Source organism: Nanorana parkeri, unplaced genomic scaffold (genome assembly GCF_000935625.1).
Source record: "Nanorana parkeri isolate BGI_ZX_2015 unplaced genomic scaffold, ASM93562v1 scaffold65, whole genome shotgun sequence".
Taxonomy (NCBI): Eukaryota; Metazoa; Chordata; class Amphibia; order Anura; family Dicroglossidae; genus Nanorana; species Nanorana parkeri.
Genome location: NW_017306333.1, coordinates 1,151,789 through 1,168,208, shown reverse-complemented (window position 1 = coordinate 1,168,208; position 16,420 = coordinate 1,151,789). Strand labels below are relative to the sequence as shown.

The 16,420-nt window shown below is 41.7% G+C and overlaps 1 protein-coding gene across 1 annotated transcript in view; it reads left to right on the top strand.

Moving 5' to 3' along the window:
- The first annotated feature begins 4,266 nt into the window (after positions 1-4,266).
- Positions 4,267-16,420, top strand: part of CPM (carboxypeptidase M) — a 63,841-nt gene continuing 51,687 nt past the window's right edge. The window contains exon 1 of the mRNA XM_018576342.1: positions 4,267-4,426. Coding sequence (XP_018431844.1) covers positions 4,267-4,426 — 160 coding nt within the window. The remainder of the gene's footprint in view (positions 4,427-16,420) is intronic.

The following is a 16,420-nucleotide window of genomic DNA, read 5'->3' as shown; positions in this document are numbered from 1 at the left end:
AGGGCTCAAAATTTCCACTCGCCCCCTCGCAATTTGCGAATGAAAATTGCGTGGGGGCGAGTGGAAATGAAGCCTCCTCGGGACGGCTTCTCTCCTGTTCACCGACCTGATGACAGCGCTCCCTCGTCTGTCCGTCTAAGCAGGGGGGCGCAGGAGGGAGCGCTGCCTGCTTTCAGGATGGCGGAGCGGTGAGGGGGAGAGAAGCCGCACACGCAGCTGTCAGGATGGCTGAGCGGTGTTCCGATCCGAGCCGCTGTGATCCTGTCAGTTTCAGGATGACAGCGGCTCTGTGCGTGGCAGAGCGGGGATCGGTAAATATCATTGATATTTACCGATCCTCCATGTGAGAAGGACAAACACTGGAGCGATCGTCGGATCACTCCAGTGTTTGTAAATAACTGGGGACACATAGCACTATGTGTCCCCAGTTATGAATGAACAGGCTGTGATTCACATCACAGCCTGTTCAATTATGAATTTCTCAATGGGGAGAAACACTCAGTACAGAGGCTCCTCCCCATTCAGAAACAGCTGATAGTAAAATATTTACTATCAGTGTCTGATTGAATGGGAAGCCTCTGTACTGAGTGCTTCCCATTCACTGAGTGCTGAGGCTGCTGAAAAAGAAATTGAGGATTTGGTGTCCTCAATTTCTTTTCTATTTTAAAAGGGAAATTTTGGGGGTCTGTTTGGACCCCTAATATTTCCCCCTGAAGCCCCCCCAACAGTAAAAAAAATAAATAAATCATAAAATAAAAAATTATAATAAAAAATGTAAAAAATTATTTTAAAAAAGTGAAAACTGCTCCCCCCCACACGTATTTTATTAGACATGTGCAAAGACTAAAAATTAATTTCAGATGAAATGTGTATGTGTAATGCTCTGTGCGTTGTGCTGTGGCTGTATGTGTGTTGTGCTGTGTGCGCGTTGTGCCCTGTGTGTGTTTGTTTGTGTTATACAGGGCAACTGGTGGCGAGTAACTTTGAAGGCCTGGCTAGTAGCTCAGGACCTGAAATTTTGAGCCCTGCTGTATGGCACAGTCTGTGTACCACAAGTTTCACAGACACACACACAAACCTAAAGGATTATCTTCAAAAAATAAAACTGAATATGGACAACGAGCTAACAGTTTGTTTGAGCCTACCTTAGAGAAAACCTTTATTGAAATAGCCAGAAACTTGTTAGCAACCAGCAGCAGAAGAGACAATAAAACACTTTGGTCAGAGGTATGCACTATGCAATGTACAGCAGGTTTGTTATGTACAACACAATGTGCAGCAGTTAGCAGTATGTTTCACAGTGCTCCTTATATTGCTGGTCAGCAGGAGAAAAAGATAGTATGTGTCTGTGGTCAACGGGGGCAGAAAATGGTCAGTGGAAGAAAAAAATGCCCAGCATTGATAATCGTAGGGAGGAAAAATGCCTGGCGTTAGTGGTCAGGTCAGGGAAAATTATTTCTTGGGAGCGAATGTACCTATCAGGTAGGACCTCTCCAATAAGAGATTTTTCCTTTAAGGCCTCATTCAAATTAAAAAAGGCCGGCACGTACAGCTCCGTGTTGCGTGCACGGCCGTATTGGGCAGCTGCTGCGTGTGATTAGTATGCAGCCACTGTCCTTCTCTATGGCAGTACGTGGCCGTACGCCGCCCTACGCTCACCTGCCTTGCACGTCCGTGTGGGTGTCTGTACTTGTATGCTGACAGCATGGATAGCCATAGAGAAGGACAGGTGCTGCTTACTAATCACACGCAGCACCTGTCCTTCCCGGGAGCTGCCCGATACGGCCGTGCACGCAGCACGGAGCTGTACGTTCCGGCCTTTTCTCGCGTGAATGAGGGCTAACAATAAAAAAATATGCTAAAAGTTTCAACTGCAAAAAACATTTCACTGACAAACCATTGATTGCCTTCATTCTTTTGCGTTATGTATAGCTTAAGGGTGCTTGTCCCCTCCCTTTTTGGCTCTCCTCCTCCCAAACAGCGGCACACAGTCCTTCCAGTAGCAATATGGGGATCACAATTCCGGAATGCTTGGGCCCCCTTGCTGACGGCTAGCAGTGGGACATAGCCTGGATCCACAGACCGGCATTGAGTTAAAATCCCCGGACAGTGCCACAAACTCTGGGACTGTTGGGAGACATGCTCTCCCCTAGCGCAGCAGGCCACCTTCAATATAGTTAAAAACAACCATCTTTAGCCATTATTTACCCAAATACCTAAGGGAGCACTAAAGTCTGAACTTTAGTGCACTCCTTCACATCTCCTGCAGCAAACACTGACCACTGAGATTACACACCACCACTTTTTGCAGGCAGTAGCGATGTTTAGAGGGACAAGAGATTAACCTTTTTGGCCACGTGTAGGTGTTTGCTTAGTTCACTAGCCAGTTTTCTACCCTAACCTAATCACATGATTCTCGGTCCTGTGGCGGTCAGCATTCACTTCTCTGCCCCTTCACTACGGCTGTGGTATGTCCCTCAGCGTCTTCACATCTAATAGACCTGTTAGACGTGAGTGATATCACAGGTTCTTAGGCTGCCGGAGCCTGGGGGAGAAGAGGTTGTGGGAACCAGTCTTTTTTTTACATATAAAATCTTTGTTTTACAAGTAACCATTTAATACATATCAAAGGATTCCCAGAATACTCTAGGTTAGTTTAAGAGACAGCACAGCAGAACCAGTTTGCTCTTTGGCTCATGTTGTCTAATTGGATGGAGCCATCTGATAAGGAATGAGTCACACCTTTACATGGTGTATCCACAACAAAGGATTGAGCATTGTGTGTTAAAGAGAGGGCAGAACAAAGTCTTTTTTTGAGACACCCTGTCTATGAATAAAACATTAGACAAAATCATTTGAAAGGAGGGGGAGTGAGGGGGACACATCATTGCTGTGACATAATCTGTATATAGAAAATTTTGGCTTGACCTACTGAGATCTGTTATCAGGTAGTAACTATACAGAGGAAAGAATGTGAAAACTTGCTAGCTGAAAAGATGACTACACAATATTCAATGGAATATCTCATATGCACAGAACTAAAAAAAAGTAGAAATATTTTTACATTTTTATTTACTTACCCTGACCATATTATGAAAATATGCATAAACCATTATACATTTCCTTTAAGTACTTGCTGTACATGAGTAATTTATCCTTTTTTTTTAAATTACTTTCCAATTTAATTTGTTTGCTAAACTTTCTTTATGTGCCTCTATCCACGTTTTGATTTTTTTTAGTAAAGAGTTCTGAGATATAGGAATACAGGTATTCTTTTACTAGGTATACTAGCATCAGTCATGTATTATTGACTGATGCTAGTATATTTTCTTCATGTTTTTATTTTAAACAAAACACTTGTGAATTTGATGAGTCATAGATTCTTCCTGCCTTAGCAGTCATTTGTTATGGTATCTTTAGAAATGCTATCTATTTTTAGGAACCTTGTGAAAGTCAGGTCAATTATATACATTTCTCTGCTTTGTTATGTCCTACACATAAACATTTAAAATAGAGCTGCAGCTAACGATTATTTTCAAAATCGATTATGTCGATTAGTTGTTGCAGCCCTAATTTAAAAGCCGAACTCCAGCCAACATTTTAAGGATCTTTATAGTGTGGGAAAGGCTCAGAACTTTAAAATGCCATGTCCCCAATGATTTGTGCCTCACTTCCTGCTCTCTCCTGAAGAGAAAGTGAGAGGAAATCTCCCTAATGAAGACACAGACAGCAACAAAAACCTAAAATGTTTTTTTTATGCTTTACCCCACTCCACTACAAAAACACTGCGTTTACTTCTGTCCATGTACTCACTGGGGAGATTGGGTTAAATATTTGGCTGGAGTTGGGCTTTAATAATTCCATATAACTGGGAATGCAGAATTATGAAATTTGAATGGTTGGGCTTACCCCAGGGGTGGGCAACTCCGGCCCTCCAGCTGTACTTCAACTGCAAATCCTAACATGCCTCTGGTAGTCATGCCTGTAACTGTCAGTCTTGCAATGCCTTACAGGATTTTTAGTTCCACAGTAGCTGGAAGGCCGGAGTTGCCCACCCCTGGCTTACCCAGTATAATCTTTTTTGGGTATCTAGTGTGCAATCTCAGTTGATGTCTGTCATGTGGGGACAGATCATAATGTCAGAAACTCTTTAACTTTCTCAAAAAAAGGTCCTACTCCTATTTTGGTAAGCACACTTGAAATATTTACAAGTAGTGTATGTGAAAACCATATTTACTTAAACATTCTCATTTCTCTTTGAAGCAGATGCTGATGACCGTTGCGTGCCTGGGTTTTTTTGCCCTTTCTGTGCAAAGCTTGGAGTTTACCTATCACCACTTTCCAGAAATGGAAAGAGTATTAAAAGACTTCAACACAAAATATCCAGCTATAACTAATCTCTACAGCATTGGGAAATCGGTGAAAGGTAATGGCAGTAAAATTGACTTTTCTACAAATTCTTGTACTGAAAAAAATATAAGTTTTAGAAGTTAAAGGGTCAGTTTACCCAAAAGTGGGTTGGTGGAGTCTGGTGGACTGAATGGCCTGTTGGCTTCGTTTATCTCTTGAGAATTTTATTACTACTAAGGCTCCATTCACACCTGTATGTTTAGGAGCGTTTAGGGATTCCTGTGTCAGCAACTTGTGATTTCCTGCTGCAGGAATCCCTAATCTGCCATTTACAGTCTTGTCACCTGTTTTTGATCGGGTAAGAGCTGCTGCATGTAAACGCTGGCACACTAAATACGATTACATGCGTTTAGTAATCAATCACTCTCCCTGGATGCACGATCGATAGTGAGTGATTCCTAACCGCATGTCATTGTATTACATGCGGTGTGCCGGTGTTTACATGCAGCAGCTCTTACCCGATCATTAACTGGAACGGGTGACAGGTGCCACTTGTAAACAGCAGATTATGGATTCCTGCTGCAGGAAATCGCAAATTCTTGATGCAGGAATCCCTAATCGCACCTAAACTTACAACTATGAATGGGGCCTTCACCTTGCAGATAAGTTCTGTCTCCTTCTTCTTGCATTTCTAATAGTTTAAAATAAATAATTTTTGAATCCAACAAGGAATCCTGTTACAGTTGCTGTAATAGATGTGAAGACCTCCAAACTCAAGCACCAGAGTCCCCAAAAAAATAAAATATTTTAGGCTGCAGCTACCCATACACATAAAGATTTCTCTCTTTGAGCCCACTGAGAGAATTCACTAGATCAACTCATCCACGCTTAACAAAGGTGGATGGAGGAATCTCCCCTGGCAGCTATTATATTTTGACAGCCAGCTCCCATAGCTGTCAGAATACCTGAATAGTGACTGCAGCTGATTGGCTGTTTGACCAGGCAACTTCTTAGCCAGGTGGTGTTGGCAGGACCACCCATGGCTTGAATTTTGGCCGATTCACAGCCATTGTATGAAAATGTATGGTCAGGTATAGGCAAGTTAACACTCTAACATTAGTTTTGGGTGCGCTCATCTATCATTTCAATGATGCTTCTGCCTGTTATATATTATTTATGCCAATTTACACTGTGAGTTTGCAGTCTTGAGATTGCCTTTTTTATGTATGGGTATGGGAATAAGGGAAATAAGGTAGAAATTGTAGTTAAAGCTGACCTTTACCCATATCTTTAAAATAACAACAAAACACACCTTTTAGAAATGTTTAGTAATGACAATTTACAAACACATATATTTGTAGATAATTGCCGGCTTTATATTCTTTGCATTCCTTGTTTCTCTTTTCTTCCCCAGTCTTCTGACAGTGACCATGTTTACTAAGGGCAGATTACTAGTTCTCCCTTTACTTTCTGGATTACTGGCACATGTGACTAGGACATGTGATGATGCACATCATCTCAGGGGAGGAAAATGCCTTTCCCTGAGATCTTGTAAGATTACAGATGAGATTTCCCACCAACGGTCTGCTGATGACGATAGGGTTGCCACCTTTTCTTCAAGCGAAACCCGTACACACTCTAGCGACGCGCGACATTTTATTGGGAGAATGAGTTGTGGCTTATTCATATGTAAATAGCTCTACCCGTTAATATGTAAATATCACAGTTGGGACTATTTTCAGTGGGGGGCCAGTAGCCCCTATCTTACTTTTGGTTGCCACCTGTCTGCCTGACATCTTGTGTCCGGGTTTCAGCTGTCATGAAACCCGGACACAGCATTCAAAACCCGAACTGTCCGGGTGAATCCTGGACAGGTGGCAACCCTAGATGACGAGGCGATCCCAGTGTGCATTGCCTGGCAAACTGAAGTCATTTGCACTTTCAAAGCAGGAAGTAAATGCTCTGGAAGTGTAAGCATTTCATAATCACAGCATTTTACACCTAGCATGTCTGTTATTATTAATCATCATGCATAGAGGGATGCATTGGTAGAATTTGATTTTTGAGTGTACAGGTCCGCTTTAATAGTGTAAAGATGGCCATTTAATGTATAAAGCTGGACATTGTAATCCTCCCTTAGGTAGATATTGCAAAGGAGTATATGGAAAATAAACTCCAGAGAGGGGGAACAGGAAGTTCAGCTCACGAGAATACCTTGGATGTCATCAGGAGACACATTAGAATGCTAACAGAGGATCTATTCTGTCTCCACTAAACCAAAACGTTAAGTGCACCTGTGCCCAGACTATGAACATTAAAGTACATACATATCCTTAACAAAACGTAAAAAGCTTTAAAACAAGTTCACCAAAACCTATCTAACTCTTTCTATTATAAAATAATTTGTTCTCAAAGATCACAACAAAGACTAAAAGGTTTCAGTCAGTGTCTAACAGCTTAGGAACACCTGCTGGGGGATGCCAAGTTTCTGCTCTCCGTAGAAAGTAATGAACTCAGATTTCAGTGCTAGGAGTCCAGGCTTGTTTTGCTTTTACTGCTTTTACTGCTTGATCAGAGTATATACACTCTTTAGGCGTCATTCACATGGACGTGCAGAGACATACAGCGTTCTAGGGATGTTCAGATACCAGTTCATATACATGTGTATATATATATGCCGATGCTTGGCATTTTCACGAGAACTACCAGGGTTACAGTGGTTGTAGCTGGGACTTGGCTCTGGTGCTCCACTACTCTCCTGAAATCATTAGTCTGTATTGTTTTAGGAAAACTGTCACATGGCACTAAAGAAAAAGGTATCAGTAATTGTATCTGTGAGTACTTGTACTTGGTCTGGGAAAAATGTTATCGGTGAATCCCTAATATATACAGTATATACTGTGTGTGTGTGTATATATATATATATATAGATATAGATATATCTATATAGATATATCTATATAGATATAGATAAATATAAACAAATCAAACTTTAAAACAGGGATGCACAAATCCCAGGAGCCCTGTAGCCAATGCTCCCTCAAAATGACAGCTGCCTCCTAACTTTTGAGTTTTTCACTAGTCTAGTCTTGGAGCTGAAAAAGTAGCAGTACTTCTACTTGTACTTGCATCCCTACAGCGTTCACATCCGTGCAAAAACCATTGCCTGGGGGTGACAGGTGTTGCATTCAGCCACCTGTACAACTCAATGACTAGATGTGGCTCCAAGTTGGTAAAGGCCCACCCAAACTTGTCCATCTGAACAGTGTCTATCTGCATGCAGAAGGGCATCCTTAGCTTTATGGATGTACAAGTTCAGATCGGTGTTTACCAGCAATCAGCTGCATCATCACAACAAGGTCTTAGTGTGCATAGTTTGGGCATAGTTTTTTTTTTTACTTTTCGATACTATTAAGGAGGGTCAAAACCCTTGCCAGGTTATCTTTTTCTGTTTGTATACCATTGGGAAAAAAAATAGGAAGTTAGAGGAAATTTTCCAAAGTGAGGGGAATTCACAATTTTCCCCAGAACAGGCCCCATTGGACGATTTCCCCTTAGCTTTTGTTCTGGGTACATCCCCATTGGAAGACCTGACAGAGGGTCCAACCCTTCCCCACACCATCCTAAACTACAAAGGAAGGTTTTGCCTATAGGTACACTTTAAATGTTTTACATTCCACTTTAATTTCTGCCTGGTGCTAAGCTTCTAAAAATCAATATTCAATATTCAGAGTGCTAAAGCCAACAGCATACCACATGGTGTCATGTTTGCTTTTCCTTTCTGATGTAAACTAGGAAATCTGATTGGCTGTAGTGAGTTAATGTGCTTTTTTGCTGCTGTTTGGTTGTATCAAGTCATATTCAGCCAGGCAACTGGCAAATTTGCAAGAGGTACGTATGAACAACAGTTCTTCAGAATTTGTCTATCACAGATTTGAATTTGGTAAACTGAAATCTGGTTGTCATATTTTCAATAGTGGCTGCTTTATTTCATGAAACTTATCAGTTTTTTGTGCATTTTTCTCTCCTACTTCCCATTCCCACCTTCTTTATGTTAAACAAGGTTATAACTATCCTCTCAGTAATGTATGGGCTTTAAATGAGTTCTAAAGCCATAGTATCCTGTTATAACATCATCATTGTAATACAAATACATACTATAGTTGTGTTTGATAATGCAACCAAAGCTTACTTGAAAAAATCCCTTTTATGTAGTGAGTGCTGCCTTCCATCTGCCCATCACTTTCAACAACTTCCTGGATTCCCAGTGTGCTTTGCATCTTTCACTGCTGCTTGATGTTATGCAATCTCGATTTCTCAAATCTACATATCCCATCATGCATTGCGTCAAGCAAGCAATGATAATGTTACATTGTTCAGACGTTGAGTTCAGAAGTCAGGCACTGTGAGAGCTGTGCATATTCCCAGGGCTGAGTGAAATCGTGTCAGTGCATTGAAAAAGTACATCCTATGGACATCTTCAATAAGTACGTTTACAAACATCTAGATTGATATGGTTATTATTAGGAGTGGTATAGTAACTATGGAAATTCAGTGTAGAAATACATATTTATTTTTAGTTTTTGACCAGAGATACCCTTTCATGCACATCAGCCAATTAAATAGAGACTTTTCATAGAAGTTTAATTATACAATTTTGCTTATGCTTTCTGGAATTTTATTTTCCCCCCAATATGGATGATTTCCATGTGTTAACTTTGCTCTAGTTGGTCATATGGACAATAAGACTTACTCAGTCAGCTCAGTCTCTTCACCCATGGAGGTGGTCAGGGTGCAAGGTGGCATCCACCTTCTTGGGGGAAGAGAAGCAGAAAGCGTTATCACCTCCTTTTACTCCATTGAAGAAAGACCGCTGAGGAGTGATGGATGTGAAGGGACATCAAGCCAGTTTTGAGGGAAGCATGGACACATGAAAACATAGAGAAGCTGTGTTATGAATGGTATGATCATATCTATAGGAAATAGCAGTTTAATTGAAACTGTGGGACTGCTGATATCACCCCCTTCCCTTGTCTCCTGATGCCAGCGTGTATGAATCTGTTACTTTATGTGGGTGGATGTGCCTGAATGGGACAGATACTGATGCAGTTGTTGGAATTTTGAAGAATGTATCACTTGTATAAACTAAACTAAAATTAACTACTGTCAAAAACAACATTGTATACCATGATTGGTATGCAGTTTCAGTTCCCTAATAACTGGTAATGTGACGTGTTACAGTTGTAGGTTCTGGGGAAACTGCTCTTTGTTTTTAGAAACAATAAGATTTTTCCTTTCTGTCACCTTGCTTTCCTCTGGTGCATATGTACACACTTGCATGTTTATGTTGACAAATGTGTGGTGAGACCAACCCATATAGGTCCACGCATCATCTCATTCTTAGGGATACTGGTATCCCTGGATATTACAGTCCCTCAAGAAATTGTCCAAACGTTTCTTGAACAAATCTACACTCTTGGCTGAAATCACTGCCGATGGCAGTGAGTTCCAGACCTTAACCGCTCTTACTGTAAAGAACCCTCTTCGCCCATTGTGCTGGAATTTTTTCTCCACCAACTTTAGGTGGTGGCCTCTAGTCTTTGTAATGGAGTTAATCTCAAACAGAGATTGTTGCCAATGTTGCTGTCACCATTGAACATCTTGTACATGAAAATCATATCCCCCCTTAATCTCCTTAATTCCAGCGTCAGAAGCCTTGTCTCATAGCTCTGGTCCTCCGTTCCCCTAATTAGTTTTGTTGCCCTCCGCTGGACTCTCTCCAGTTCAAGGACATCCCTTCTCAGTACCGGCGACCAAAACTGGACTGCGTACTCCAGATGTGGCCGAACCAACGATCTATACAGAGGCACAATTATAGACTTGTCCCTGCAATACATCCCCTTCTTAATACAGGACAAGACCCTGTTAGCTTGTGGTCTACAATGACCCCCAAATCTTTTTCTATTTCTGACTTCCCTAGCGGCATACCCATGATTGTATAGCCTATTTGTTTATTTTTATGTCCAAAGTGCATTACTTTGCATTTATCGACATTAAACCTCATCTGCCATAGTATTGCCCACTCCCCTATTTTATCCAGGTCCTCCTGCAATGTTATATTGTCACGATCCATTTCTATTACCCTCCCTATTTTTGTATCGTCTGCAAACACGGAAACATGGCTATTTATTCCCTCCCGATGTCATTAATGAATAGGTTGAACAGTATCGGACCCAGCACAGATCCTTGAGGCACACCGCTCATTACACTAGCCCAGTCCGAAAAGGTGCCATTTACAGATACTCTCTGGACACGTTCCCGTAGCCAGTTCTCTATCCACGTACACACCACCTCATCTATGCCCATAGCCCTCAGCTTGTGAAGTAAGCGCTTGTGTGGTACCGTATCAAATGCCTTTGAGAAATCCAGATATACCACATCTACCGGCTTACCTCCGTCCATATCTCTACTCACCCCCTCATAAAAAGTTAGCAAGTTAGTCAGGCAGGAACGGTCTTTCCTGAACCCATGCTGATTGTCATTAACTATGCCGTTATCCTTAACAAATTTTACCAAATAGTCCTTTAATTATACCTTCTAACAGTTTACAAACTACCGATGTTAGACTGACCGGCCTATAGTTCCCTGGTTGGCATCTTTTTGAATATTGGAACTACCGTAGCCCTCCGCCAATCACAAGTATTATGTGAGACATTGGGTAAACAAACTGGAGTATGCATAATCGCCTGTGACCTTTTTGGCCTCTTTCACACGATCTTCTGATCAGGTCTGCGTGCCAGTTTTTCAGGTGCATCTGATTGGAAGCCCAATGTTCATCTATGGGCAGCTAGATCTAAACGGATGTGCATCCATTAACATCCGATTACCTCAACTCTGTCCAGGTTTGGAAAACCAAATGGAACAGAGTTCCATTTTGGCGGACCTGATTGTGGCAGATTGGAGGTAATCTGATGTAAATGTTTACATCCGATTCCCCATAGACCTAGCATGGGTCCAGTAAATTAGGTTTTTTTTCCTACATCTGTGCCTCCCCTGGTGATTGGGACTGACAAGTGCTCATGTGAAAGGGGCCTTAAATTTGCACGGTCTGTGGTCAGTTAGCAAATGTTTCTTTCATACCCAATTATTTTTTTGTCACTAAATTTTGGGGTTTAATAAGGAGTTGCACTAATATTGCGCAACATAAAAATTTTCAACTACCACCATTTTATTCTATAGGGTCTTGGCATTCAGAAAATATATAATGTTGGGGGGTTTTACGTCATTTTCAGGCCTAAAATGTGGAATATAACATGGGTGCAAAAATGGAAAAAAAGGCCTCAGTCATGAAGGGGTTAATTCATAAAATTACAAATATAAAGTCTATCTGTGTTGATTTTAAAGAAATACTCCATATTATTCCTACTGAAGCTAGTAAGGTAATGTTATTAAAAAAGATGATATGGGATTGTCATTTGTTGCATGGCATCACATTCTGTGTATTATCTACTTCTTCCAAAGCACACAAATGCATGTGCACATAACTCACATGAAATAAAGGTGTCCCAATCCTTCACAACACAAGTATTGTTCCTTGTAGGGATAAGCGAATGTGTCCGGGTTCAGTTCTCGGGGGTGTTCATTGAACCTCTCTGAAATTTGAAAACCTAAAACCAAAACCCATTGAAGTCTTGTTTTTAAACAAGATAGAAAGGGCAGAAACCAGCCATGTTACCCTTTACTACTATTTTTTTATGTTTAATTTTTTGTACACTATGTAAATTTTTTTTATTTTTAACATTTGGTTCCTCAAAAAGCTGTCCCTGCCCTTCTTAAGAAAAAACACAGTGGGTAGGAACAGCAAGACTGTAAGTGAAACTCCTATAAGCAATCTTATCTCCTGAATTAAAGAAAAGACACACATCAGCAGCATCAACATGTAAAAGTTGTTCCCTCCTTTCCCCTCTATTTTCCTAAAGAAACAAAGCATTTTTATATCTAAAGGACATCAAGTAAGGGTTTATAGATACTTTATAACACCATTGACTAGAAGCCCTACACTAATCTGTCCCTTTGCAATTGATCAGCAGCACTCTCTAAGCTTTCCTCATATCTGGCTAAGCACATTGTAAATATGGCTGCTGGAAACCCTACCTTTTTATAGTGAATGGCTAGCACATAACATAGGAACCATTATTGGCCAATAACCAAGTTCAGAGGCCAGGAAGTGCAACACTGGTAGTTGGCTGCTATGGCGGCTAATGGCCCTATAAGTAGTCCCTTGGCATTAAGTGAGGTCATTTTTAAGGACATTGTAGGTTACAGAGTGCCCATAGATGCTGCTTCAGTATATTATAAACATAGAAAAAACAACATGTATACCAAATAATTAGTAACAATAAAAGCGCATTTTCTATAAGAAACCATATGGTTTGTCCTCCATTCTTGCTATTTAGCGATGTAGACTGAAACATCAACGAAAGCCAAGACTGGTACCAAACAGTAGGTAGCACACTAGGCAAAAAAAAAGGAGAAAGAAAAAAAATAGATAGAAAGACAAAAAAAGGTAAAAAACGGAACCAACCTGTCGTGTGCATAGCACACTATAACCAGGGGTAAGTAACACTTCAAAGAACAGTCACAGCAGGGTCAAAAGTATAAGAAGAAGCTTTGTTTCAAAAAGGTCAATTACTCAGTATCTACTGAGGAGGCACCGGATTTCAACGGGCAGCCCAGTCCATCGGGACTTTACGTGTTGCTTGAAGTTTAGACGTGGAAGCGGGTGCAACGATCGGTATACCCCACGACTTGAGGATACGGATACCATCTGATGGGGTGAGTATCGGTATCACTCTATTTTGATGAGAGGCCAGAAGTTTCGTCAGAAAGCCCCATCTATATGATATCTGATTATCACGTAGAGCTTTGTTGACAGTGGCGAATTCTTTGCGTTGTTGAGCTGAGGCAGCCGAAATGTCAGCGTAGAGTTAAATATGTGAGTAGGGTTCCGGGAGCGCGGGAGTTTGCTTTGATGTCAGCATAAGCTTATCTTTGATGTGAAAGAAATGTATGCACGCAATCACATCTCTGGATATAGATGCCGGCAGGTAGTTAGGTTTGTGCAGTCTGTGCACTCTATCAATCAGTAATTCAGCACTTGAGCACGTAGGGAGAAGCGTTTGGAGAAGTTTGTGGAGATATTCTGGAAGTTCTCCAGGTCCCACCGCTTCAGGGATCCCCCTAAACTTTATATTATTACGTCTAGATCTGTCTTCTAGATCTGTAACTTTTGCCTGTAGCTTCTAAAGGAGGATATTCTGCTCAGAATGGGCATCCACTAGCTAATTATAAGCAGCCGCATAATCACTGTTTCAGTGCGGTCTGTGCGTGTGCCTAATTCAGAAATTTGCGATTGAAGCACAGTAATAGAAGATTTGCGGTCTTGCTGTAATTCAGAGCACAGCAACAATAACATAGATTTAATACATGCTTCAGACGCCGGGTTGTCTGTGACAGGCATATCCTGCAATGGAGATGCATTAGAAGTAATAGTTTAATTACTAGCCATGGAGGCAGGGCCGGCCTTAGGGTTAGTTTGACATTTATTGTTTACCTTCTGTTTTATTTGATAAGAATACTTATATTGTGCCGACAAGTTTAATACCTTTGAATAAAAGTTTTATTTTTATCATACTTTTTCATATGTTTTTTGCGGCTTAACAAAATAGGAGTCTTTAAATGGTGCGGATATTGGGGGAAATGGGTGTGGTTACGGGGGTGTGGCCACTAAAGGGTGTGGCCACTGAGGGGTGCTGTAAAGCTTTCTCGCCTAAAGGCCTAAGGCCGGCCCTGCATGGAGGCTGATGTTTTTTTTCTTATTTACATGCTCATTAGCCTGTGGTGAACTAAGGAGGGAGCTAGCAGGTCTTTTTGAGTTATCTGGATAGCGTATAGCTCCCTGACTGCCTCCAGCCTCCATCTCTGAGTCAGAGCTGGCAGGCCTGTGAGGAGAAACTGAGGTGCGTACTGCAGACTGAATTTCCTTAGTCAAGGCACAATGTGGATGAGGTGAGTTGCCGTATTATATGACCCTGCTGTGGAGCTCCTGTATTAAGCGGCCATCACGGATCGCGGAGAGACCACGCCCCCTTTTCTAGGTGAGTTTTATTGAATGACAGTAAAGGAGGGGATTAGATCAGTAACCACTTGCTGTCTAGAACAACTCAATATTTGCACACACATGATAAAATCTGAATTGAACTCTGAATTGGCAGATGGGATCTGTAGTTCACCATAGCAAGGATTAACAAGCAGTTTCCAGCAAGCAGTACAATCCAACATTGAGAGGTATCACTGATGTAAATGCTCTACCTTCCTGAGACTATAGTCCAGAAACATGTAAGGCAACTGCGTTTGGTATAGAGGAGGAAGGGAGCAATAATCCAGCATCAGTTAAGTCAATACAAGCGACAGTAAGATTTCCTACATAGTTAATAGCTGTACTTGCGATTTGGTAGAGGCAGATGGAATCTGCAATTCAAACAGTCCTCCTTGTGGAATATGCCCAGTGACACTGAAGCAGTATTAGTGCAGTCTTTTCCTGTAGCCACTTGAGAGGAGTCCACAGTGGCCAATGGGGAAACAAAGGGATCAGGAGTAAGGTTGTGGCCATGGGAGAGAGACCGTCAGCAAGCAGAGAGAATTGCACAACGTCCTACATCAAAACAGGACGCTGAGCAATTGAAATCCCCACTCTTTAAACTGGCAGCCGGCCGGATGGGGGAGGAGCAGCATTACACCGCGGGAGTGTGCGGCGAGGGACGCTGCGTCCGGAGTGGAGACAGGTAAGTTCATTACACCGCCCAGCTGGCCAATCAGGAAGCCAGGCTGCGAGTCATTACCCACCTCCCGACTTCCGGATTGACCAGAAAGCCAGCTCCATGTTTCCTCATCACCTGGTGACAAGGGAGCATTGAGACAGCGAGTCAATACATGCCGCCTGGCTTCCCGACTAATCAGGAAGCCGGGCGGTGAGTCATTACATACCGCCCAGCTTCCTTAATGGGACTTCCAGTATGGTATTCGGTATCGGTGAGTAGTGGAAAAAAATATCGGTACTAGTACCGGCATCGGTCTATCCCTAGTTTTAATCTATTGGGGGGTTTTACGTCATTTTCAGGCCTAAAATGTGGAATATAACATGGGTGCAAAAATTGAAAAAAGGGCCTCAGTCATGAAGGGGTTAAATATTAAGTTTTGGATGGCAGTTGGTGTTCTACAATTGCTAGTTCTTAATAACTCAGGCCGAATAAAGTGTCACTTGTTTGAGCGACATTTAATGGGGTTTTGGAAAATATATGTAAAAGCTAAGCAGCAGTATGTGCTGACCAGCATAGAGAATCCCATTCATGGGGCAAAAACAAGGATTGCGGAAGGATTTCTGAGGTCTTTGCTTTTATGTCACCCAAATGTAACATTTTAAGCTTAGATGATAGGTTATTTTTAAGGAGCCATAAAGGGAAACCTTTCAGCATTTAACTAGTAGTTGGTACAGGGGTGGTAAATCTTTTCTGCTACCTTGAATGTTAATAAAAATGTAAAATGATTCTCCTCACTCCAGAGAACACGTCTCCACTTCTCTAGAGTCCAGTGGCGGCGTGCTTTACACCACTACACCCAACGTTTTGCATTGCACTCAGTGATTTAAGGTTTGGATGCAGCTGCTCCGCCATAGAAACCAATTCCATGAAGCTCTCTACGCACTGTTGTTGTGCCAATCTGAAGGCCACATGAAGTTTGGAGGTCTGTAGCTATTCACTCTGGAGACAGTTGGCGACTTCTGCGCATTGTGCACTTCAGCATGAGCTGACCCCGCTCTGTCATTTTACATGGCCTATCACTTCGTGGCTGAGTTGCTGTTGTTCCCAGTTGGTTCCACTTTGTTATAATACCACTAACAGTGGACTGCGGAATATTTAGTAGCAACAAAATTTCTCGGAACACCTGAATCCAATGATTTGGAGGGTTGTCCCAATACTTTTGGTAATATAGTGTTATATATATATATATA